Source organism: Coregonus lavaretus (genome assembly GCF_964263955.1).
Source record: "Coregonus lavaretus genome assembly, contig: HAP1_SCAFFOLD_1996, whole genome shotgun sequence".
NCBI classification, from domain to species: domain Eukaryota; kingdom Metazoa; phylum Chordata; class Actinopteri; order Salmoniformes; family Salmonidae; genus Coregonus; species Coregonus lavaretus.
This window is the reverse complement of record NW_028160008.1, coordinates 57,799-83,915: the sequence shown is the minus strand read 5'-3', so window position 1 is coordinate 83,915 and position 26,117 is coordinate 57,799. Positions and strand designations below refer to the sequence as shown.

Here is a 26,117-nt window from a genome sequence, read left to right as displayed (position 1 = left end):
GTGTTTTCTGTCTGATAGTTACATTCTCCTTGGCACACAGACCAGGGGCGTATTCATTACGTCTTGCAACGGAAACCTTTTACCATTTAAGAACCAAACGGAAGCAAACGAAACGGGAAGGGAGCTACTTGAATTTGTCCAATAGAAACTCTTGTTTTGGTTGCAAAACGTTTTCCGTTTGGAATAAACGGTTTCTGTTGTAGAAGCGTTTTGCAACAGAATCGGCGTAATGAATATACCATAGGGATGCGTTCAGCAGGACGCAACGTTTCGGGAACGTTCAGATAGAAATAGTCTACGTAGAACAAACATGCCTCCAACACGTAGAGTAAGGACTCACATTGGCGCCATTCGTGACATTTCTATCTGCAACGTTCGACAACTGAACATAGCCCTGACCTAGAATTGCTACTTAGAATTCGGACTAAACCAACACGCTGGGACGGGCGGGGGAGACGGTAGGAAATCTTGGCTATGGATATAATGTAGTAGGACGAATGAGTAGGACGGACCGCTGGAAGCTCAGGCGAAGGGGGGGAGACATATTTCTCTTTAATATCGTTGGACGAATAATGTTGCTATTTGATCACTACAATCACGCTATAGAACGTAGCCTACAAAACGAAGCAGGCCCGAGGAATAATTCCAGGTGAGTTTTCTGGGAAAGTGTCGCTGTGGCCGCTTGCCTCCTGGCAAGGCTACACGCGGGTCCTCCTCCCGGGGACATCTCAGTCCGGTATCCGCTCTACCTCTGTCCCCGAAGGATGGCCATAAAACCCACCGTACCTGGTCTGATACAAGGAGTGATCGTTTCTTCACATCAACGGTGATTTTTGTTTCTCTTGTGATTACAGCGGATTATTCCACAGAACGTTGACAGGATGTGATATTACGCGCGGAGGAATATTGCTTTTTACGCTTTAACAGAGTAGGACCGATCATGCTCCGCGAAACTGAAAATACGGTGCAGCGTGCATGTGCCACATTCTTCAACATAATTCGGCGCAGGCATTATACAATTTATATTTGCTTTAAAAAGGCGTAGGCTATTTTCGGTCCTCTAAAGGCCTAACAAATGTGTAGCCCCTACCCTATTAGGCTATCCACACAGATAACCTATATCCTACGTGGTATTGAGATCAAGCGAATTTGGTTGACGACAACATTGCTACATTGTTACTGTACTGAACTTGAAAATGTAACACTGCTTGTCGTGGGAGTGGCTATATATTTCTCTTAGACAAAGCGTCAAATGTTTCCCTTTAATGATTGTCTTTTTGTGGGCGCTGATTTGGACAAGCAGGGTTATGCCTTGTGGTAAAAGCCGTGAGAGACCCCCTTTCGGGGCCGACTTTGTTTGCGCTGGCCGGGGCTGTGTGTGAGAGAGATGTATAGTCCCTTCCCCCCCCAGCTCTCTGGCGAAACAGGAACAACTTTTTCTAGGATAAAAAAGTTGCTGGAGTTTGGAGTGCCATAGAATACTGAGGCCGCCAAAAGCTAGCCAGTGAAATACTGAGATTTCAGGGGGGCACTGTTCCGGGGTCTTTCGTTTGTTTCAGGAGTTTGTAAACCTAGCCTACAGTTATGTTTTGACGGTGTATGTATGGCTGGCAATGTAATGCGGTAGTAGACTAGCTATAGAGTTACAGGCCTACAGTACTGGTTGTAGCCTCTTGTATAGGCTATTCTGCAAATGGGACACTTGAAATCAAGCGATAGCACTGAGGATGCCCGATATGTAAACTAACCAAGGCCAGATAGGCCTATACGATTAAGTGGCATTGAATGTCTGCGTGTCAAGGGCAGCATTCCTGCTGATTTTCGTTTCTCCCAGGCACGTAATTGATCAATTAATGTTATTGATGGGCTAGAGTCCAAACACCTGGTTACCCTAAACCCTAATATCTCTGATGGCAACAATAAGAACCAGTAGACAGACACTGCCCCTTCTGGACTGAAGTCTTATCTCTACTAGTCCAGTGTTCACCACCAACGCTGAGTGCTTCTTTTGTTCCAGCCCAGCACTAATACACCTGAATCGGTGAAGTTGAGTTGTAAGAGCTCTGGGCTGGAAGAAAAGCCTGAACACCCCTTAGGTCTCCAGGACCAGGGTTGGATACCATTTAACCGTTGAGCTAGGCTAGTTCCAGAGAGAGAAGGTATTCTACAAAAGAGGGGCTGAACTAGTTTACATTTGAAGAATTGGCGCTGTTGTATCGTTCGTGGCAGTGTAAAGTCTTTTTGCAACAGACGTCTATTGTTGGATGAGTAAAACTCTCTCTGTCTCTCTTAGGTGTGTGTTTGGCTGCGGTGACCTGTGTCTGTGAGGGTGTTGCCAGTGACCGAGCAAGGATCAGCTCCTGTGTTCAGGCGGCTTTGTCTGAGTGGGAGGAGTCAGGGTTCAAAGGTCGTGGCTCTGGGGACCCAAGGGCTGGATCTCCATATGAGGCCCTGCTGAGAGGGCTGGGGACCGACTAAGGTAACCCATCAATCACTATAGTCTGTCTGACACACGCTACCTTTGGCTGCTTCAATGCCTGTTGAACATTCAAGCCTGTGAGGGGAGAAGAGATGACCCTGGCCTGGATTGTTTGGGCCTGGCAGTGGTATCTGTGATCTGTACATGGTGAAGACACAGGAGGGTCAGGGTGTTCTTCCTGAGAAAACCATCCACACTGTTTATTTATCTGGTCTATAATCCACAGACTTAACCAAAAACCACAGCGAGGAAGGGGAGAAATTGATATTAAGGACAATTTATTTTTCTCCTCAGTGAATTTGACTCATGTTTCCTGTTTAGTTCACTTCATGGCTTTTCAAATTAAAATCCTGGGGTCAAACTGTCCTCACATCAATATGGAAGGATTAGTACGAGATAAATGTGTGTGTGAGGGATCTATTCAATCCGTAGTGCTGAAGATCTGCTTTATAGCGCGATTGACAATTAAAGGCAATGTTCCCGCAGTCGCTGGGACTGTAAACGCTGCATAATTGTCACGACTTCCAATAATGGGCTGTGACAATACCAATTATTGCAATATTTTTTTCCATGGCAAATGAAAACATGAAGCAGACTTATTTTTTGACCTTTAAAAATCTGCTGTCTAAAATAGTGTTCTATAGCTTGGAAAATAAATACATGTGACTCTGGATGACAACATAATGATGTTTGTTTCCAACAGTTTTCCAAAAAGTGAAATCTGCTTCATGTTTTGTTTCCTTGCCACGATATTAACGAGTATCGCGATACTGGTATCGTCCCGGCCCTACTGCATATGCCGGCTCAATCGAAAATTACCTTTAAATTAATGTTGATCTTCCGCGGTACTTCGGCGATACGGCTTGAATCCAGCCCGATGTGTTTAGAGCGAGAGATCCATTATGTGCTTTAGCTTCACGCGCACACACATGTGACTGACAGCAAGGTGCCAGAGAGACAAGGCACACCAACATACACCCACACACTGTAGGTAGGTAGGTGAAACAGAACAGTGAAACGACATGAGGAACCAGTCTTTTCAGACCTTGGCTGTGACTCACTATAGAAACCCATTCCCCAGCATGGCGAGAGCCACTGTGTCATTCCCAGATAACATTCCTCTCCGTTTAACCTTCAGCATCCCACCAAATCTGTCTTTAAACTCCAGCTGACTTCTTAGACTCTCCAATCCCTTTTGACATGTGCTTCTTCTCCCTGTCTCTCTGTAGCTACACGCTGTATAGCTGATTTAACAGCTGAGGTCTAGAAACAGTCAGTATTGAACCTGGCATGTCATACAGGCCCACAGAATACAGGCTGCTGGTGTGTTTGTGCGTGTGTTGGGCTATTCTCAGGGGGATGTCTCGGTAAGGATGTAGCTGGGCAATTCCACAGTGACACTGAGACTCAGATTTTTCACTTTAAAATGCAACTCTATGCACAAACACAACTTTTAACAATTTGGATGGAATTGCCCATCTGTCACTCATCCTTCATGTTGATTGACAGTTTGGCCTGTGTACAGGCTGCTCCTCCTGGCCCTAGGTGGGGAGTTGGAGGCAGAACCACAGTCTCTGCTTGTACCCAGCACCATGGTAGCCACTAGCCTGGCAGTTGGTCTGCAGATGACACAACCAGAACACAGAAAACAGTCAATATTGTCAGCAGGGTTGTGATCATCAGGCACCAAACGAAAGAAAACGTACACTTTTTTTGAGAAACGCTCATTTTTGTTTTCCATTGCTAAATGTTTTGAGGTTTGCCCTAATGAACGCAACCACAATGAGCAAAATCATGAGGGATTTGTTCCTAATTAAGGGGTAAAGATGAGGTTGAGGTAATTGATGATGTTAGGTAGATGGCACGCCATCTCTCTTTTTGCATGGCCAGAATGTGACGGTGAGGTTCCAGCTGGTAGGTTTGTCATCTGGTCTGGTGCTTTTCCAAGGTTCCAGAACCCTGGGATCCTTTTATCGTTCCAGAACATTTGCAGAACGCCTCATTACTTTGTTCCCCACTAAGGTTCCAGATGATCCTTCTGCCCAGTCCTGAGTCTCAGTCAAACTGTGTGTCTGCCAGCCTGTGTGTGACTTATGTGTGTCTGTGAATGGGTCTGGTTTTGGGCCTGCATGTGTATAATATGTGTAAGTGTTTTGGTGTGTTTCTGTGTCTGCCTGTGCGTTTTAATTGGGCAGGTCTTTGCCAGTGTGTTTAAAATTCCATGGAAATGACACACCAGGGTAAAGTGGGGTAATTCAGGGACATACCCTGGTTCATGTTCTCTCCACAGTGCTAATGTTGGCCTACAAGAGAGAAGAGGAGGATGTGTGTGTGTGATGTAATCATCAAAGATAAGAATGACTTCCACAAATATGACCTCTGCAGCTTTTGTGTAAACGTTGGGTCAGTAGGACCTTATTGGAGGTGTATGTGTGTACAGTATGTCTGACACAAGACAGACAGACTCTGAGCTCAGCTAAATCTGCTCTCTGTCCCCATGCTCCTCCCATTCCTCAGGATCACTAATCAATGACTTGGTCTCACGCCATCAGGAATTACCACACGCTCCTGCTGCTCACCAGAACAGGATTGGGGGGAGGGGAGGTGTACAGTATAGAAATGGACCACATAGATTTGACATCACCATATCCAGCTGTATGACAGACCATCAGAAATGTTTGTATGATTGACTGGAATGTTTCAATGTGTGTTACACACCAACACATTTATTTTGTTGTTACACATCAAATGGCAATATTTGCATTGTGCTATTTCAATGGTGCCTACATTTAGCCTGGCCTATCCAGTTCCTTGGGAGTAGAGAGAAGTGTGTGTTGTGTTGTCTCTCTGGGGCACAGGGCCTCCAAAGGCTCCCTCCGACCGTTGGGATTTCTCACAATGCTTTGAGCCGCAGGGAAACGTCCTCACAGCGTGAGCTAAGGAGGAATGTGGCCGGAGTGTGGGAGCGACCAGAGGGATGGAGGGAGGTAGTCACGAACGAGAGAACGCTGCCAAGGGAGGGAAGAGGGGAGGACAGGGCAGGAGGTGAGAGGACCTAGTGTGTTGAAAGCACTGGAGTTGGAGGCATCAGGTTAAGATTTTATCAACCTATATTACGTACTCCGCGAATAAACAAAGAATCTTAGGTTTAAGGTCTAACTTCAATCTGTTATCAACTTCTGTACTGTTTGTGTCCTGGTATTTGAGCGGTATAAAAGTGTCTGTGTTAGGGAAAGGGATACTGTGAGTTGCTGTATCTTACGGTGTATGCTTTGTAGTATCACAGGCTAATCTTTAAACACACACACCTCTCTGTTTCTCTCTCTCTGTGTGTGTGAGCCAGAAAGGTAGAGAGCGAGGGATAATCTGTGGTGAGGTGTGTGAGAAGATCAGCGCAGCAGTTGAGCTGCAGAGTGCCAGTCTTGCTGCCAGCTCTGGCCCGCCTGGCCAACACACATGGCACCATGCATGCTGAGGCACAGACAGCAGATGTGAGTCAGCTCTGTGTGTGTCTCCTGTAACCTTTTCCCTGTCTCTCCTGCCTGCAGGTTTTGGGGTCACACACACGTTTCTCTTCCTGGTGCAGTGATGGCCACATCTGTATCATGACCCTGATGGACATGGTGAGTGCCTAAACATGACATTATAACATGATGCAGCGGGGAGGAGAGTCAGTGCGCGTCATCACAGTACGTCTTTGTTTAGGCTACAAGACGCCAATACTAGCTAGCGAGAGAGAGAGACTGGAGGGAGAGAGACTGGGGGGGAGAGAGAGAGAGAGAGATACTGGGGGAGAGAGAGAGATACTGGGGGAGAGAGAGAGATACTGGGGGAGAGAGAGAGAGAGAGACTGGGAGAGAGAGAGAGAGAGAGAGAGAGAGACACTGTGGGAGAGAGAGAGAGAGAGACTGGGGGAGAGAGAGAGAGACTGGGGGAGAGAGAGACTGGGGGAGAGACTGGGAGAGAGACTGGGAGAGAGAGAGACTGGGGGAGAGAGAGAGAGAGAGAGACTGGGGGAGAGAGAGAGACTGGGGGAGAGAGAGAGACTGGGGGAGAGAGAGAGACTGGGGGAGAGAGAGAGACTGGGGGAGAGAGAGAGACTGGGGGAGAGAGAGAGAGAGAGAGAGACTTGGGGAGAGAGAGAGACTTGGGGAGAGAGAGAGAGAGACTGGGAGAGAGGGACTGGGGGGGAGAGAGAGAGAGAGACTGGGGGGGGGAGAGAGAGAGAGTGGGAGAGAGACTGGGGGAGAGAGGGACTGGGGGGGAGAGAGGGACTGGGGGGGAGAGAGAGAGAGAGAGAGAGAGACTGGGAGAGAGAGAGAGAGAGAGACTGGGGGAGAGAGAGAGTGGGGGGGAGAGAGAGACTGGGGGGGAGAGAGAGAGAGAGAGACTGGGGGAGAGAGAGAGAGAGACTGGGGGGGAGATACTGGGGGAGGGAGAGAGAGAGACTGGGGGAGAGAGAGAGAGACTGGGGGAGAGAGAGAGAGACTGGGGGAGAGAGACTTGGGGAGAGCGAGAGACTGGGGGAGAGAGAGCGAGAGACTGGGGGGGAGAGAGAGAGAGACTGGGGGAGAGAGAGACTGGGGGAGAGAGAGACAGGGGGGGAGAGAGAGAGACTGGGGGAGAGACTGGGGGAGAGAGACTGGGGGAGAGAGAGAGAGACTGGGGGAGAGAGAGAGAGAGACTGGGAGAGAGAGAGACTGGGGGAGAGAGAGAGACTGGGGGAGAGGGAGAGAGAGAGACTGGGGGAGAGAGACTGGGGGAAAGAGAGAGACTGGGAGAGAGGGAGAGACTGGGGGAGAGGGAGGGAGGGAGGGAGAGAGACTGGGGGAGAGAGGGAGAGAGAGACTGGAGAGAGAGACTGGGAGGGAGAGAGAGAGACTGGGAGACTGGGGGAGAGGGAGGGAGGGAGAGAGAGAGACTGGGGGAGAGAGACTGGGAGAGAGAGAGAGAGAGACTGGAGAGAGAGAGACGGGGGGGAGAGAGAGAGACTGGGGAGAGAGACTGGGGGAGAGAGAGAGAGACTGGGGGGAGAGAGAGAGAGACTGGGGAGAGGGAGACTGGGGGAGAGAGAGAGAGACTGGGGGAGAGACAGAGAGAGACAGAGACTGGGTGAGGGAGAGATACTGGGGGAGGGAGAGAAACTGGGGGAGAGAGGGAGAGAGAGACTGGGGAGAGAGAGAGACTGGGGAGAGAGAGAGACTGGGGAGAGAGAGAGACTTGGGGGAGAGAGAGAGAGACTGGAGAGAGAGAGAGTGGGGGAGAGAGAGATACTGGGGGAGAGAGAGAGAGACTGGGGGGGAGACTGGAGAGAGGGAGACTGGGGGGAGAGAGAGAGTGGGGGAGAGGGAGGGAGAGAGAGTGGGGGAGAGGGAGGGAGAGAGAGAGTGGGGGAGAGGGAGGGAGGGAGAGAGAGAGACTGAGGGAGAGGGAGGGAGAGAGAGTGGGGGAGAGGGAGGGAGAGAGAGTGGGGGAGAGGGAGGGAGAGACTGGGGGAGAGGGAGAGAGAGGGAGGGAGAGAGAGAGTGGGGGAGAGGGAGGGAGAGAGAGAGAGACTGGGGGAGAGGGAGAGAGAGAGATTGGGGGAGAGGGAGGGAGACAGAGAGAGACTGGGGGAGAGGGAGAGAGAGAGATTGGGGGAGAGGGAGGGAGACAGAGAGAGACTGGGGGAGAGGGAGAGAGTGAGACTGGGGGAGAGGGAGGGAGAGACTGGGGGAGAGAGAGAGAGAGACTGGGGGAGAGAGAGACTGGGGGAGAGAGAGAGAGAGACTGGGGGAGAGAGAGACTGGGGGAGAGAGAGAGAGAGAGACTGGAGAGAGAGACTGGGGGAGAAAGAGAGAGAGAGAGACTGGAGAGATAGACTGGAGATAGAGAGAGAGAGAGACTGGGAGAGAGAGAGAGAGACTGGGGGAGAGAGACAGAGAGAGACTGGGGGAGAGACAGAGAGAGACTGGGGGAGAGGGAGAGAGTGAGACTGGGGGAGAGGGAGGGAGAGACTGGGGGAGAGAGAGAGAGAGACTGGGGGAGAGAGAGACTGGGGGAGAGAGAGAGAGAGAGAGACTGGGGGAGAGAGAGACTGGGGGAGAGAGAGAGAGAGAGACTGGAGAGAGAGACTGGGGGAGAAAGAGAGAGAGAGAGACTGGAGAGATAGACTGGAGATAGAGAGAGAGAGAGACTGGGAGAGAGAGAGAGAGACTGGGGGAGAGAGACTGGGGGAGAGACAGAGAGAGACTGGGGGAGAGAGAGAGGTGAACAGGTGAACTCCCAGGTGTCGGCTGTCAGCAGAGCAGGAATAGCAGGGCATCCCCCTGTGTCAGACATGTTGGTGGGATGGACTAGACGACTCGGTGAACTGAACAGGAAGCATCATAGAGATGAATGTTCCCTCTGCTCTCTCTGCTAAGTCTGTGGTCGGTCGGTCTGTCTGACTGGGGGTGTATACAGTCAAAGGGATTTGCTGTCTTAGACTGTTGATTAGAAGGTGAGTGTGTGTGTGTGTGTGTGAAGCTGAGCTAACATAGCCGTCCCTTAAACCTGAAGTAACCAGAGGTGTAGTCTAGTGGTACTGACGGTTGACATTGGCGTGTGGAGTGATGTTACATTGTATGGAATCCAGGCTGAGTTGATACATGCTACGTGTGTGTTTGCATATATGTTTTCACTGTGATTGTGCAAGATTGGTGTCTATGCTACTGTGCCAGTGGTTATACAGGCTTAGCTGGGTGTGTGTGTTTGTCTGTGAGTCATTGTCTTGCAGAGAGAAGAGAGAAAAGTGAGGGTGAGTTTAAGTGTAAACAAATAGTGGAAAAAATTATTTAGAGTGGGAGGGAGAAGGACAGAGAGAGGAGAGGGAGAAAGAAAGGGGGGGGGGAGAGAGCGAGCTACTCACTGCTCTGTTGTGGCTGAGCTGCGAAATGGGATTTGCATAAATGAGGCTGAAACATCAGCAGGCCTTTTACATCTAGCAGGGCTAAGAGGTGTGGGTGTGCGTGATTGACTGATCAGCTAGTTTAATAGAGGGAGAGAAACCTCTGATTATCCGTTTTTCCCTATGCGTGTGTTTTGCTGGCGTCTCTCTTTGTGTGGTTTCTGCTGTGTGTGTGTGTGGTTTCTGCTGTGTGTGTGGTGGCTGCTGCATGTGCGTTCTGTGTGACCGCAGTGTCAGCAAGCGGCCCAATTAGCGTCTCGTTAGTGTGTGATTGGAGGGAGAGGGTGATTGACAGGTCCTGATGTGTTTGTTAGCATGGGTGTGCACTGTGCAGCTCTCGTGAAAGACTGATGTAAGTATAACTAGCTACACCAGGCAAAGCAAAGAGTGAGTTTTGCTGTTCTAGGGCTCAGACATCACTGCATGATTGTAAAGGACTCGATACACTAGGTTCCCTTTCACTCGGTATAATGTACTATGGGGAGTCAATGACCAATCATATTCACCTGAAAACTGAAATTACGCCCAATGGGCCAATGGATGCTGAGCCCGCCCTAAGAAGCCCTGCATTCCTGGTAATAATACCGGGGCTCGCATTCATTTCCTAAATTATTCGCTCTTCAGCTCGCCTGAAGAAAGAACTTGTAACGCAATTTACAAACTTTTCAATCACATGACAACTACGAGATTCGGCTCCGATTTATGTGTCTTAGTGGGAAGAGATTACCTGTCCCCCTAGATGTTGCGGTTTTTGGGTCTTGGTATCGGTTTTTGTGTTTGCTAAAAGCGAACTACTTTTTGCTCTGCTTGTGTAGCCAGTGCTTCCTTGCTGGAGTAAGATGGCCAGTGGTAGGAGGAAGTTCAAAAAGGCTAACCAGCAGAGTTTGAATCTCCGACGTGCCCTAGGGCATGTGGTTTCACAATGAATATTAAAGATACTTACGAGTGCTGTCTTATTTGCCTGGGGTGGAAACACACTCAGGAGGCTTTGGCTAGGACCAGTTCGTGTGAGCATTGTCTCCGGCTGGGTTCAACTTCCGTTGGGCTGACTTTGTGAAAAAGGTTTGGGCTGCTGGCGAAGGGTCTTCCGGTGAAGCGACCTCTGGGATGGGGTTGTCTGAGGCCGGGAGAAAGCAGCAGTTGTCGGAGTTGATCGGGGTGTCATCCCAGCCGAGTGAGGCTCATTACGGTTTCTCTGGCAGTGTTCAGAGTCCGGTTTCTGGGGATGATTTACTATCTCTGGTTGGCTCTGGAGGGTTTTCAGAGTGTGAACCGGGGGAGCCTCTGCCTTGGATTCGGTGGGGGAGAGTGAGCCATTGGTGGCTAATGCTCCGTTTGATGGAGCTGTGTCGTAGGGCAGCAGATCACCTGGGGGTGGATTGGCCTTCTCCAAAAGCAGTTCTTCCAGGTTTGTGGAAAGGTATTTACCTCCTGTCTTTGCCGTGCGAATTGGCCTCCAGAGGCTAACAAGGGGGCTAATCCTAGCACGGTGCTTCTGAATAAACGGTGCCGCTTCTCGGCGGATCAGCTGTACAAGTGTACCAGGCTGAGGGTGTGGCGTTCTGGTCGTTGAATGTGGTCACGATGCTGCAGAGGTATCATATCAATTTTATGCAGAAGCTGAATAGTACCATGGAGGCGGGGAAGCCGGTTTCAGAGCTTCTCGGTGAAATCCGTGCTATGGCTGATTTTGTGCTATGTCTTTCTCGCTGTACTATCCTGACTGTGGGGAAAAGTATGAGGGCGACGGTGATGGCTCAGCGCCAACTCTGGTTGACGTTGTCCCAGATTCCTGAGAGGGACAGGCATATGTATTTGGATGAGCCAGTTTCGTCAACAAGGTTGTTTTGGCTCGGCTATGGAGTCCTTACAGGCCTGTTGCGAGGAGAAACAAAAACAGGACGCAGCTCTACGGTTCCTTTTCCCATAAATCCTTTGCGGGGGTGGCTCAGCAGTTCCCAAGGCGTGAAGGAAAGGGTCCAGGCCAGAGGTGGGTTGCCAGGGGGAGGCTTCGAGATTGGTTTTTGACCGTCTTGGTGCTTCTGGGCAGCGCCGGACGTCTTGGTACAAACGCCGTGCTGGGTCAAAGGAGCGGGGTGAAAACAGATTATTCTGCGGTGCGGGGGAAGAAGCCAACTTTGTGACCCTAGCTGGATGCCGGAGGAGGGGGCGTGTTCTAGGGGCCCTCCTCCCCACACATTTACTGTGGCAACAGTACTCTTAAGTGTCTCGGTCAATGGGGGCAAGTTACTGGTTGCCGAAGTCCCCGAACCCGGTGAGGGCCTGGTATCAGAACAGTGGTACCACGAAAGCACATTGTTTCTACCCAAGGTTCCTCAGTGTTCAGGGTTATCGAGAGAGTGGTATCGTTCAGGTGTGGGCAAAACAAACACAGTTCCTTCCCCACATTGAGACACGGTTGTCAAGAGTGGTGGATATGGAAACAAGCATGACAATTCTTTATCCCAGTCCTCAGGGTGGCGCTCTGCCCCTTCAGGACATAATGTATAGGAGACTGGCAGCGTGCAGTTTCACTATGGGTGATGAGGACGGTGACGAGGGGGTATGGTATGCAGTTCGCTGGGTGTCTTCCTTTTCGTGTAGTCATTACGTCAATGGTCCCTGAGGTCCTAGTGCCTGTCTTGAGAGAGGAGGTTTCCCCTCTCCTTCAAAAGCAGGCTATTTGGGTAGTCCCCGTGTCAGAAGTGCAGAGCTTTGGTACAGCAAAATAAATGTACACATACATGTTATTAAATCATTGCACCCACACTGCTCGTGCGCGTCCATGAGCGTCTGCGTAGCCAGGAGCTAAAATAGAACTTGGTTCTATTTGTGACGCATGACACGCTGCAAGTCCCATCTCCTCATTGGTCGTTAGGATCATATACCCACGTGGGTGATTGAAAGATTAACTGAGGTCCACACTCCAGTCCAGTTGGTGGTGGTAATGCACCTTAAAGTTGTTTGCCAACCGCCATATAAAGTCAGAAGAAGAAGAAGAATCCTGAAGGAGGAGAGATTACTAGAAACGAACTCGGTTTACCCTTTTATCTGTGGATTAATTGTTGGAGTAGAGGACCTTGTGCATTTCAGGTAAAAGAACAACCCAATGTTTATATCCCAGGACAAATTAGCTAGCAACAGTAAGCTAGCTAGCTAAATTGATATAAATGTTTAATGCTTTTTGACCTGTCCCCAAATTAATATAGTTGGTTCAGTTCGTTTTGATATTTCAACCTGTGTGTCCTGATCACGTCTGGTGTGGGTGGACAAAATCAACCGGATTCAGGCCACCGTGGAGAGGGTCTGTTGTTGATTCTGGTGGCTCCCCATTGGCCCAGACAACCCTGGTTCCCGGAGATCATCCGCCTGTTGGGTATCTATTGTCCCAGGCGCACAAGACAGTTTGGCACCAACAACGGCAGATATGGGATCTATGGCTTTGGCCGTGAAAGGTTTAATTTGACGGCTAGGGGTTTACCCTCAAACGTGATTCCGACTATACAGTCGGCACATGCGCCTTTTACGTGAGGGTTGTATACATATAAGTGGCGTGGGTTTGAGGTTTGGTGTCATGTTAAATTAGTTTATCCTTTTCAGACCTCTTTGGTGGACATTTTGATGTTCTTGAAAGAGCTTTTTGAGCAGGGCCTTTTTTTCCACATTGAAGGTTTATGTGGCAGCCATTTTGGCGTGTAAAAGTGGAGATTGAACGCTCTACCCTGGGGTCTCAACCCCCTTGTGTGTAAAAGTGGAGACTGGTGTTCTGTTGTTTTGGACTTGCGGTTCCTTGTACGAGTTCTGACATTTCAAGCTCACAAGGTATTGTTCTTGGAACCATGGGGTCTATGGACTTGGGATGCAGTGGCATCGTGTCAGTGCGCATAGCAAAGTTGCAGCAGGTTCTGGTTCCCTATATGGGGCTCTGACAGTTCAGGCTTCTCGGGTAAGTATTAGGGAAAAAGGTGGCTTCTGTAACTCCTTTTTGGAGCAGGTGGAACCTATGTGTGCTTGGGTTGCCGTGGGCTTCCTAGTTTGGTACCCTCTGAGCCGGCTTGGGGCGTGATTGTATGTCCCCATAGTATGTTATACTGAGTGACCGACTGAAAGGGAACGTACAGTTATGAATATAACTACTGTTCCCTGAAGGAGGGAACAAGGTATAACATATTTTGTCCCTCTTCGTCAGGGGGTTTGGGCTCGCTGATACAAGGTACTGAAGTGAGGAAATGAATGCGTGCACCGGTATTATAGCCAAGAAGGCGAGGCTTCCGAGGGTGGGCTCGGCATCCATTGGCCGTTTGGTGTGATTTCAGTTTTCTTCAGGTGAATGTGATTGGTCGTTGATAATGAATATAGGTTACCAGATGGGCTGTTTGTAATAGGTGAATTGCCCTTTGAGAGTTCAGCCGTACACCCGGGTATCTTAACAAAATAATTCAAACTAAATGCTGAAAGTAGTAGCCTAGTTATTCATGCATGCAAACAAAAATATTGAATAGCAGTTTGGCTTAGAATACAGGGATGAGAATATTTTTTTCCCCCTGCTTTTTATGGAAACCCAAAGGAGTCATACCTAACCGCCCAGTGGCTTTCCATAGCCTCCCTACACACACCGCGGCGCGCCCTCTCCATTGTGCTGACTGTCACTCTGTCACTCAATAGCCAACCTGTCATTCAAAAGTTCTAACTTTCTTGCTATTTTTATATAGGGACATAAAACTGGGGGGGGGGGCTCACATTTGAACTGATGGGGCTAAGCCCCCTTTAGACCCCTCATGGAGCCGGGTTCGACTCTGGTCTCACGTCGATTCGCGTGTGCAAGCCTGTACAGTCGTGTGTATAGTTAGCCATGTAGGATCAGCTAGCAGTGAGTGTTTGTCAGTTCCAGTCCCAGCATCTCTCTCTCTCTCGCTCCCTCTCACTCTTTCTCTCTCTCTCTCTCGCTCCCTTTCTCTCTCTCTCTCGCTTCCTCTCACTCTTTCTCTCTCTCTCGCTCCCTCTCACTCTTTCTCTCTCTCTCTCTCGCTCCCTTTCTCTCTCTCTCTCGCTTCCTCTCACTCTTTCTCTCTCTCTCGCTCCCTCTCACTCTTTCTCTCTCTCTCTCGCTCCCTTTCTCTCTCTCTCGCGCTTCCTCTCACTCTTTCTCTCTCTCTCGCTTCCTCTCACTCTTTCTCTCTCTCTCGCTCCCTCTCACTCTTTCTCTCTCTCTCTCGCTCCCTTTCTCTCTCTCTCTCGCTTCCTCTCACTCTTTCTCTCTCTCTCTCTCCCTTTCACTCTTTCTCTCTCTCTCGCTCCCTTTCACTCTTTCTCTCTCTCTCTCTCGCTCCCTCTCACTCTTTCTCTCTCTCTCGCTTCCTCTCACTCTTTCTCTCTCTCTCGCTCCCTCTCACTCTTTCTCTCTCTCTCGCTCCCTTTCTCTCTCTCTCTCGCTTCCTCTCACTCTTTCTCTCTCTCTCTCTCCCTTTCACTCTTTCTCTCTCTCTCGCTCCCTTTCACTCTTTCTCTCTCTCTCTCGCTCCCTCTCACTCTTTCTCTCTCTCTCTCTCTCGCTCCCTCTCACTCTTTCTCTCTCTCGCTTCCTCTCACTCTTTCTCTCCTCCTCTCACTCTTTCTCTCTCTCGCTCCCTCACTTTCTCTCTCTCTCGCTCCCTCTCACTCTTTCTCTCTCTTTCTCTCTCGCTCTCGCTCCCTCTCTCTCTCTCGCTCCCTCTCACTCTTTCTCTCTCTCTCTCTCTCGCTCCCTCTCACTCTTTCTCTCTCTCGCTTCCTCTCACTCTTTCTCTCCTCCTCTCACTCTTTCTCTCTCTCGCTCCCTCACTTTCTCTCTCTCTCGCTCCCTCTCACTCTTTCTCTCTCTCTCTCTCTCGCTCCCTCTCACTCTTTCTCTCTCTCGCTTCCTCTCACTCTTTCTCTCCTCCTCTCACTCTTTCTCTCTCTCGCTCCCTCACTTTCTCGCTCTCTCGCTCCCTCTCACTCTTTCTCTCGCTCCCTCTCACTCTTTCTCCATCCCTTCATGGGATCTCTGGGGCCGGTTACAGTATTTGAGTGTTTTGGAGGAGTTCCTAAATATTTGCAGGATGACAGTATGATCTGACTGTGCTGCTCACTGCCGATTCTCATGTCATTACCAGAAGGGGAGAAAACACACACTGCTGCAACATAGAGAACACACACACACACTGCTCCAACATAGAGAACACACACACATACAGTGGGGAAAAAAAGTATTTAGTCAGCCACCAATTGTGCAAGTTCTCCCACTTAAAAAGATGAGAGAGGCCTGTAATTTTCATCATAGGTACACGTCAACTATGACAGACAAATTGAGAAAAAAAATTCCAGAAAATCACATTGTAGGATTTTTAAGGAATTTATTTGCAAATTATGGTGGAAAATAAGTATTTGGTCACCTACAAACAAGCAAGATTTCTGGCTCTCACAGACCTGTAACTTCTTCTTTAAGAGGCTCCTCTGTCCTCCACTCGTTACCTGTATTAATGGCACCTGTTTGAACTTGTTATCAGTATAAAAGACACCTGTTCACAACCTCAAACAGTCACACACCAAACTCCACTATGGCCAAGACCAAAGAGCTGTCAAAGGACACCAGAAACAAAATTGTAGACCTGCACCAGGCTGGGAAGACTGAATCTGCAATAGGTAAGCAGCTTGGTTTGAAGAAATCAACTGTGGGAGCAATTATTAGGAAATGGAAGACATACAAGACCACTGATAATCTCCCTCGATCTGGGGCTCCACGCAAGATCTCACCCCGTGGGGTCAAAATGATCACAAGAACGGTGAGCAAAAATCCCAGAACCACACGGGGGGTCCTAGTGAATGACCTGCAGAGAGCTGGGACCAAAGTAACAAAGCCTACCATCAGTAACACACTACGCCGCCAGGGACTCAAATCCTGCAGTGCAAGACGTGTCCCCCTGCTTAAGCCAGTACATGTCCAGGCCCGTCTGAAGTTTGCTAGAGTGCATTTGGATGATCCAGAAGAGGATTGGGAGAATGTCATATGGTCAGATGAAACCAAAATATAACTTTTTGGTAAAAACTCAACTCGTCGTGTTTGGAGATAAAAGAATGCTCAGTTGCATCCAAAGAACACCATACCTACTGTGAAGCATGGGGGTGGAAACATCATGCTTTGGGGCTGTTTTTCTGCAAAGGGACCAGGACGACTGATCCGTGTAAAGGAAAGAATGAATGGGGCCATGTATCGTGAGATTTTGAGTGAAAACCTCCTTCCATCAGCAAGGGCATTGAAGATGAAATGTGGCTGGGTCTTTCAGCATGACAATGATCCCAAACACACCGCCCGGGCAACGAAGGAGTGGCTTCGTAAGAAGCATTTCAAGGTCCTGGAGTGGCCTAGCCAGTCTCCAGATCTCAACCCCATAGAAAATCTTTGGAGGGAGTTGAAAGTCCGTGTTGCCCAGCGACAGCCCCAAAACATCAGTGCTCTAGAGGAGATCTGCATGGAGGAATGGGCCAAAATACCAGCAACAGTGTGTGAAAACCTTGTGAAGACTTACAGAAAACGTTTGACCTGTGTCATTGCCAACAAAGGGTATATAACAAACTATTGAGAAACTTTTGTTATTGACCAAATACTTATTTTCCACCATAATTTGCAAATAAATTCATTAAAAATCCTACAATGTGATTTTCTGGAATTTTTTTTCTCATTTTGTCTGTCATAGTTGACGTGTACCTATGATGAAAATTACAGGCCTCTCTCATCTTTTTAAGTGGGAGAACTTGCACAATTGGTGGCTGACTAAATACTTTTTTCCCCCACTGTACATATACACACTGCTGCAACATAGAGAACACACACACACAGAATAAGAACTTGTATGGACTCGTCAATAGGAATCCAGTCATAATTGAGAGCTCAGTCAGTGGAGCTTCTATTAGTATTCTGTTGGTTTCCCCAGTCAACCAGATTCAGGAACTCCCACTACTTCTACCAGAGAGGATGATACACAACGGAATTCTTTACAAACATGTTAGAACCAATGACCATGAGACCTCAATAACACGAGTTGTTGTAAAGGTGTTCTCACGTTTCTCTAACATTTTTGTCTAATGATTATCTTATGTTTTCTCTCCACAGAGTGCCCAAGGGCTGTGAGAGCCCCTTGGGGAAACTTCCGGCACAAACCCACACTCTTCCTCACACAGAAACAGACACACGCACACTGTTATTAAAACAAACACACACACAGAGCATGTTGGAGGTCCAGGAGGAGAGGCCTGCCGCGGCAGGAGGAACGGCAGCGACACACTTCAGCAAGAAAGAGCGAGGGAAGAAGGAACGAGAGGAGGCCAAGGACGGCCGGGGGAATCTTGGGAATATCGGGAGCAGTGCTCCGGGTTCGGGTGGCCGAGGGAACGGCAGAGGGAAAGCCCCTCACACACACACAGGAAGCCCCCACCAGCTCATCACCCCACCCTGCTCTGTGGTGCTGGGAGCCCCCTCCATTCACCCCAACAGACTGAAGAACTCCCCATCCACCAACACACAGAGGTGAGGGAGAGCAAGTGTACAATGTGTGTATGGTGGTAGTATTAGGTGGTAGTATTGGTATTAGTGGTGGTGGTAGGAGTTGTGGTAGTATTAGTGGTTATGGTAGTATTAGTGGTGGTGGTAGTAGTTGTGGTAGTATTAGTGGTGATAGTGGTAGTATTAGTGGTAGTATTAGTAGTAGTGGTGGTGGTGGTAGTAATGTGTGTCCTTGAGTCAGGGAGTACACTGTTTGGATGTTCTCTGCTGACTCATGTTTCTGGAGCCACTGGAAACCAGCTTCTGCCCTGCCAAACGCCTGCCAGTCTTCTCTCTCACACTTTCTCTCCTATCTCTCATATCTCTTTCTCTCCTATCTCTCTCTCTCATATCTTTCTCTCCTCTCTGGCTGAATGTGTCTGTCAGTAGGGTGTGGTATGGTGATCTCTCTGCCAGTTGGACGGTTCCTGTTCTCCTAAACTGTACTTTACTCATGGCCATTCAGAAGCAGACGCCCTGCTCTGCCTCTCCTCTACGGATCAGAGCCAAATATAAGACTCTGGCTGGGATTATTCCTACAGCGCTATTGGCCAGTGAGAAAAGTGTGTGTTTCCCTTCCCTCTGTACCTATACTCTTACTGTACAGCACCGTGGTTAGTAGCTATAATGATGGATCGTGGTAGGCTGGGGGATTTCCCACAGCGTAAATCCTGGACACAGTAGGCCCACTGTTTTAGTCTGTTCATATTTGGGCACCTCCATACAAACAGAGCTGCTGAATGACTGTGTGTGATTTAACTATTTTGGCAGTCTCTCCTCCCGGCAGTGGAAAGAGGGGAGTGAGGGGAGATTGGGAGGGGTTGATGGGACAAGAGGTCAGTCTGGTTCACTCCAAGCCAGCCGTCTGACTCTCTGGCCTCTTTTCCAGCTCAACCTCCCCCAGTTGGGAGCCTGTTCACTGGGCACACGTTAACTTTAGCCCCAGGCTTCGGCCTGTTCCCCCCTCTGTGTGTCATGGTGGGGTTAGTAAGAGGACAAAGAGACTGTGTGTACTACTGGGGGAGCCACACCTGTTGTGACACACACACACACACAGTCTTGTACAACTAACCTTGTGGGGACACAATTCAGTCCCATTCAAAATCCTATTTTCCTTAACCCCTGACCTTAACCCTAACCGTAAAACTAACTCTAAACCTAATTCTAACACTAATTCTAACGTTAACCCTAAACCCCCTAGAAATAGCATTTAACCTTGTCGGGACTAACAAAATCTCCCCAGTTGGTAAATTTTTTTGTTTGTTTACTATTCTTGTGGGGACTTCTGGTCCCACAAGTATAGTTAAACACATCCACACATACACACGCACACCAAGGCTATGTCATTGATAAGCACTTCTTCCCTCCCCTCTCTCAGTCCTAAACCCAAGCCAGAGGTCAGGGTGCGCTCCCCTCCAGTCATGTCCCCCTCCGGTGGCGCCGCCCAGATGGACTCCAAACTGCCCAATCAGAGCAAACCAGGAAGTGCCGGCAGCCAATCGCAGGTCTCGTCATGCGACCCCAAGACAGTGGGTGCTAAGGGCTCCCAGCAAGGAGGCATGTTAGGGGTGGTTCCAGGTGGTATGGGGGGTCTGAAGAACGGCCAGGGCTTGACCTCTGGGGAACAGGGGACAAAGGTCAAGGGGAAGAGGGAGAGGAGCACCTCAGTGGAGTCCTACAACGAGCAGCAGCCAGGCACAGCTACGCCCACCAGTGACGACAAGGGTGAGTAGTACACTGCACTCTAAATAGAGGTATTAAGTAGTGTACTTTTTACTAATCATAACCTACGTTCCACTTTTTTTTTTCTTCACATTCCCATGAAACTAAAGTGCTTACATCTGTCTCTCTGACACAATAGCTATTGAAGTTACTGGGCGTGTTATGTGTCCATGTTGTTGTCTGTGTGAACATGTGTTGTTGTGGCTGTAGAAACATCAGCAGGCCCCTGAAAGCGTGTCATTATGGTCACACTCTGAATTGATATGCTGCTGTCTCTCTGCTCTCCTCCTGGGAGTCTGGTGGACAGGACTGCACTCTGATAAGGGAGGGAGAGTGTGTTTGTGTATTATCGATAGAGAGCTCAGATGTAACTGTATAAGTACACACGACACACACACACTGACTGACTGTGTGTGTGTACAGACAGTAACAGGGTGAAGAGGATGTGTGTGGCTGAGCGGAGGCAGCCCTACAGTGGAGCTGACTGGTGTTCTGGAGGAGAGAGTGACGAGGACGACAAAGGATTCTTCAGTAAGTGTGTCTGTCAGTGTGTGTCTGTCCTTCCGTCATCCCCATTTCCACCTGCTATTGTGAACTACAGTAACCATTATCCTCTCTGTTCCTCCCCAGACTGTAACTCCAGTGACATGAAGCCCCAGGACTCCAACTCCCATCCTCCCTCCAACGCCGGACTCAGCCGCTCCTCCACACCCTCCCACAATGCACTAGGAGGCCAGGGCGCTGCGTCGGAGTCGGCGGGTGGTCAGAAGGCCGGGTCTAAAGTGGTTTACGTCTTCACTACAGAGATGGCCAACAAGTAAGGGAGATCTCAGGGAAATAATGTCAAAGAACCATCTTGGTCCTAATAGTCCATGAAGAATCTAAACGTTCTACACTCAATGGGCTTTATTCTGTGTGTTAGTGATTGAGTTGTAGTTGCAGTGTGTGACGTGTTCCCTCTCAGCAAACTCAGTGTTCCACACACCCAGGTTATTCTGAGCTGAACACAGCAGTATTACTACAGTCATGGACGGACACGCACACACACACACACACACACCTGAGAAAGGTAGGCTCAGTCAGTGGAGCTTTAGTATTCTGTTGGTTTCCCCAGTTGTCTCCGATTAACACTGTCCTCTGTACGGAATAGGAGATGTATGTTCTGGATGTTAAGTGAAATTGTTTGTTTAGTCTGTCGACCTTGGCATTTCCTTCATGCCCTCTGCTGACACTGGCCTCATTCTGCTGCCACACACAGATGGACAGATAGATGTGACTGTCTGGTCTCTGTTCCTTAGGGCTGCTGATGCTGTTCTAACAGGCCACTCAGAAAACATCATCAACTTCCACATGAACAACATCTCCAACAGCAAGGACAAGACCCCCCTCCCACCCCTGGTAAGAACACACACACTGCCATGATGACTAGACATGAAACCTGGCATACAGTCTGTGTGAACAGTCAGCTTTAATAAAGACTTGATTTACAAACCCTGACTTACTCAAACCTCCTTGTTTCTTATTCCCCTGCCTTTTGTCTTTTTCCTTTCTCTGTTTTAGAACGATCAGGCAGGACCCCTCCGAGGTGACTCCAAGCCCCCCCAGCAGTCCTCATCTCATCCCTCAGACAAGAACCACCAGACAGGGTCTAAACCTGGCCTGACTGATCAAGCTTCACCACAGCCCCCTCCCCAGGGGGTTAAGCCTGGTTCACTCACCCAGGATGGGGCCTCAGCAGACATGGAGCCCAAGAACCTCTCTGGCAGCAGCCCTGGTAATACCATGGGTACAGGTGACCAGACCCCTGGGTGCCAGCCCCAGTCTGAGCAGGGCATGCCCCCTCTGAACCCCACTCAGCCTGGTGAAGGAGGAGGGCTGAGGCCCATGGGGATGGGTCAGCCTGGTCTGACCCCCCAGCAGCAGCAGCAGCAGCTGGCCCAGGAACTTCTCAACATGGAAGCTAACACAGAGGGCCTGTCCCAGGAACAGCTGGAGCACCGCCAGCGCTCCCTCCAAACCCTGCGAGACATCCAGCGCATGCTCTTCCCTGACGACCGCGATGCCCCACCGCCACCCGGTCCTATCGGGGGACCCCCTCAGTCCCACGACGGCATGCCCGATGGGGGGCCCAGGAGGCCGGAGCAGGGCCCTCTCCAGGCCATGATGGCCCAATCACAGAGCCTAGGTCCACCAGGGGGATCGGGAGGGCCCAGACCCCAGGGAACCCCATTCGGCCCCCCGCATGGTCACCCCAGAGACATGCCCCCCTTCCCAGATGAGCTGGGCCACATGATGGGTCCTGGAGGGTGTGTGGATGGAGATCACATGACCCCGGAGCAGGTGGCCTGGCTGAAGCTGCAGCAGGAGTTCTACGAGGAAAAGAAGAGGAAACAGGAAATACATCAACGGCCACTTCCTCCCGACATGATGATGCACCCCCACGGGCCGCGCAGCATGATGCGAGGGCCCCCACCACCCTACCAGATGGGCCCCGGAGAGGTGTGGGGTCCAGGGGGGCCGGGAGGGCCACCAGAGCACTACCAGGATCGCATGGCCATGGGCCCCAGAGGGATTCCTCCTCACATGCAGAGGATGCCTGGGTTCCCCCAGGGCATGATGAACCCTGACATGGAGGGACCCCCCAGGCCCGGGATGGGCTGGCCTGATGACATGCCCCCCAGGATGGGGGATGGCCGGGGGTTCCCAGGAGGTATGTTCGGAGGTCCAGGGGTGCGGGGAGAGCGCTTCCCCAACCCCCAGTCAGTCCAAGAGGCCATGTTTCACCAGGGCATGGGGGGCGACAAGGGACCGGGTCTTCCTCCACAGATGATGATGGAGATGCAGAGGATGATGGGACACCAAAGAGGCAGCATGGAGCCGGGCAACGGGGGCGGGATGATGTTTCCCAGGATGCCTGGCGAGGGCCCCATGAGCCCCTCTTCCAGATTGGCTGTGATGGGGAGCCGGGACATGGGCCCTGAGTTTGGCATGAACATGAGCCCAGATGAGATGATGAGAATGAGAGGGCATCCAATGGACAACATGGGGCCCCAGGGGAGGCAGATGCAGGGGCCCCACTTCACTGACCAGCCCCAGCCAGGGGACTTCCCCATGGGGCCCGCACGGCCCTTCCCTGGTGGTCCTGGAGGTATGAGGGGCCCTCATGGAGAGCAGGCCTACATTGGCCCGGAGCACAGGACCACCCCTATGGGAGGCAACGGCCGCCTCAACCACCACCCCCCCGCCGCCGGACCCCTCCAGGGCCAGAGGGGACGTAAGCCTGCAGAGCTGAACATCCAGCCAGGAGGGGGCAGCTCACCCAGTATCAACCCCCTCAAGTCACCTCCTCTGAGGCAGGTGCAGTCTCCCATGATGGGCTCTCCCTCTGGGAACCTCAAGTCCCCCCAGACCCCCTCCCAGCTGGCTGGTATGCTCTCCGGCCCTCCGGGACCCAACGGCCCCCCTAACACTGCCAACTCTGCTCCCATGAAGTCTCCTCACTCTATGATGGGGTCTGCTGGTGCCTCCCCCGTACATATGAGGTCCCCGTCCCTCCCCAACCCTTCTCCAGGGTGGACCTCCTCCCCCAAACCCCCCATGCCCAGCCCAGGACTCCCCCAGCAGCAAGGGGGTAAAACCCCCCACAGTATGACCTCACCTAACATGATGGGAAATATGGAGCAAGGTACAGTACTTTTCTGGCTTTCTCTTCTTTCTCCCTCCACTGCTCTCTTCTCGCTCTCACTTCTCTTTCTCTTAACTGCTGTGATAAACAACATTCCTAATGTTATGTTCAAGACAGAGATAATATTCATTTTCAGAGATTTTTTTAAATACTTAGTACCTGATGGAAATGTATGATTGGGTGAAGATGACATCATGTCTTGAATAGAGGGCTGTTTTGTAACGTCCCTCCCCCTGCAGCACTCGGTCTGTTGTCCAGGCAGTCTAAACAGACCTCTGTGTTGTGTATCTGGGAGTACAGGCTAGAATTTGTCTCCGTCAGCTTCAAATCAAATAATGTATAAGTCAATAAGTCAATTGAAAGCATCATTCTCATCCATGTAAACACATTTTCCCTAAGCAGAAACATTTTCCCATTTCAGTTAAATCACACCCCCTTGTGGCTATGTAACTTCACTGTATCTAAATTAATTCACGTCATTATTTACAATTGACATGTATTGTATGTCTCCTGAAATGTGTTTGCCACATTGTCCCTTCTATATCTATTTCAAAGTAACCAGGGTATTTTTTGCTACCTAATGAATAGGACCCAGGTAAAGAGTTTACTTTCATATCTCTCACCTCTCCCCAGGTGGTAATGGCCCCCCCTCGGCCCCCCCCTCATCAGGAGCCCAGTCTGGCTCCATGCCCCTCCAGGGGGGTCCAGGCGGCGCCCCGACCGGCAGCCCTTACTCCCTACCCCCCGAACCCACGCTATCCCAGAACCCCCTCTCCATCATGATGTCACGCATGTCCAAGTTCGCTATGCCCAGCTCCACCCCCCTCTACCATGACGCCATCAAGACCGTGGCGAGCTCAGACGACGACTCGCCCCCTGCACGCTCCCCGAACCTGCCCCCCATGAACAACAATGGTGAGTGGACGGAGACATGCTTAGATGTCATGTTATACCTCATTCAAGTATCTTGTAAATAAATACGTTTTTTTGCTATTTTTATTTTGTATGTATTTTGTAACCCTTTTTCTTAGAGCTTTCACTTTATGGTTTGCTCAATTTGATTGAAGAGGAGGAATGAAATTATAGCACGCTCTCTATGTTGTATGGTGCACTAATGTCCCTCTCTGTGGCCCTCTGTAGGTATGGGAATGAACCACCACCAAGGTCCTCCTCGTATGATGGGCCCCGGCTCCTCTGGCCCCATGCCTGTCCTCAGTCCCCTGGGTATGACCCCCATGGGCTCACAGCCCCTCTCCCACGGCATGCCCCAGCAGATGCCCTCCCCAAACCCCCCCAACATGGGCCCTGGCATGATGCCTCATGGCATGATGATGCATCCCAACCCTCAGGATCAAGGCATGGGCAACCCCCAGTTGATGCCCCAGGGCCGCATGGGCTACCCCCACCGAGGGCAGGGCTACCCCCTCCCCCAGTCCCCCTCCCAGCAGGGCGCCTACTCCCCCCACAACGGCCCTGGGCCCCAGGGCTTCCCAGGACACCCCATGGGCTTCCAGGGAGAAGGGGGTCCCATGGGGGGTCGGATGGGGAACATGCCTCCTGGAGGTGGAGGCGACGGAGGTAGGCCCAACAACCCTGGAGGACCACAGTTCAACATGCACGGCGAGTTCAGTGATGCAGACCTGCATGAGGTGATGCGAACCGGAGCTTCCGGTATGCCAGAGTTTGACCTGTCCAGGATCATCCCATCAGAAAAGCCCAGCCAGACGCTGTCCTACTTCCCCAGGGGAGGAGGAGATGGCGGCCCCGGCCCAGGGGGGAAACCTCCACACATGCAGGGAATGATGCAGGGGATGATGGGGGAGGGCCCCCCAAGGATGGGTATGCCCATGCAGGGGATGGGGGGGATGCCCGGGGGGCCGGGAGGCACTATGGGCCCCCAGGACATGCCCATGGGAAACCCTTCCCACAATCCTATGCGGCCACATGGGCCCCCAGGGTTCATGGGTCAGGGCATGATGGGACCTCAGCACCGGATGATGTCACAGGGGGGTCCGGGGGGCATGATGCAGGTGAAGGAGAGAGGGGTGCTCTACAACCACCCTGGGCCTGGGGGGTCGCCCAACATGATGATGTCACTACAAGGCATGGGCGGCCCCCCCCAGCAGACGACGATGATGATGATGGGGGGGCAGATGAGGCCGCGTGGCATGGACATGGACATGGGGTTCAGCCCAGGGCCCGGAATGTTCTAACATACAACTCATAGAACCTTGGACCTCAAATGTTGTGAGCTCATATACAGTATGTGGATGGAATGTGTCACAGCAGATAAGAGATGGATGAAAGAGATGGATTAAAACATAGAAAGTAAGGAATGACAGAGATTGGTTCTCTGGCGTGGAACATTAAGGGGAGAGGAGTGATGCCGTTAATGGCTTGTGGGAGCTACATAGCCCAGTACTTGTCTTTTGCCACGAGCATTTCATTTTGTCTCTCCAGAAATGTCTGAATGTATGGGATTGTTGTGCTTCAATGTCACAATTAAACTGTTCCTCAAGTGTTGTTGTTTTTTTGTGTTAAATCTCTGACTATAAGGGTTGAGTGTCGAAGAGGAATGGAGTGAACAAACCACCTTTGAGGACTGGAAAGCTAGCTATTGACTTTTTCAAATCAGTAAAAAAATCAACAACGGATTTTCCCAGCAAAGGATAAGGAACTTAAAAATGGAATAAAAAGACTTTGTAAAATAAAATTGTATTTTGTGAAGATTTCAATGGAATTC

At 50.6% G+C, this 26,117-nt stretch overlaps 1 protein-coding gene across 1 annotated transcript; it reads left to right on the top strand.

Annotated features, from left to right (window-relative positions):
* The first annotated feature begins 544 nt into the window (after positions 1–544).
* On the top strand, positions 545–25,897 carry LOC311122276 (B-cell CLL/lymphoma 9 protein-like). Its single transcript, XM_084196664.1, has 11 exons — positions 545–649; positions 2,294–2,479; positions 6,028–6,102; positions 17,539–17,952; positions 19,346–19,692; positions 20,113–20,220; positions 20,320–20,506; positions 20,988–21,087; positions 21,250–23,374; positions 24,008–24,289; positions 24,515–25,897. The coding sequence occupies exons 4-11, from the start codon at positions 17,654–17,656 to the stop codon at positions 25,585–25,587; spliced, it is 4,521 nt and encodes a 1,506-aa protein (XP_084052790.1). The 5' UTR covers positions 545–649; positions 2,294–2,479; positions 6,028–6,102; positions 17,539–17,653; the 3' UTR covers positions 25,588–25,897.
* The last annotated feature ends 220 nt before the right edge of the window (positions 25,898–26,117 follow it).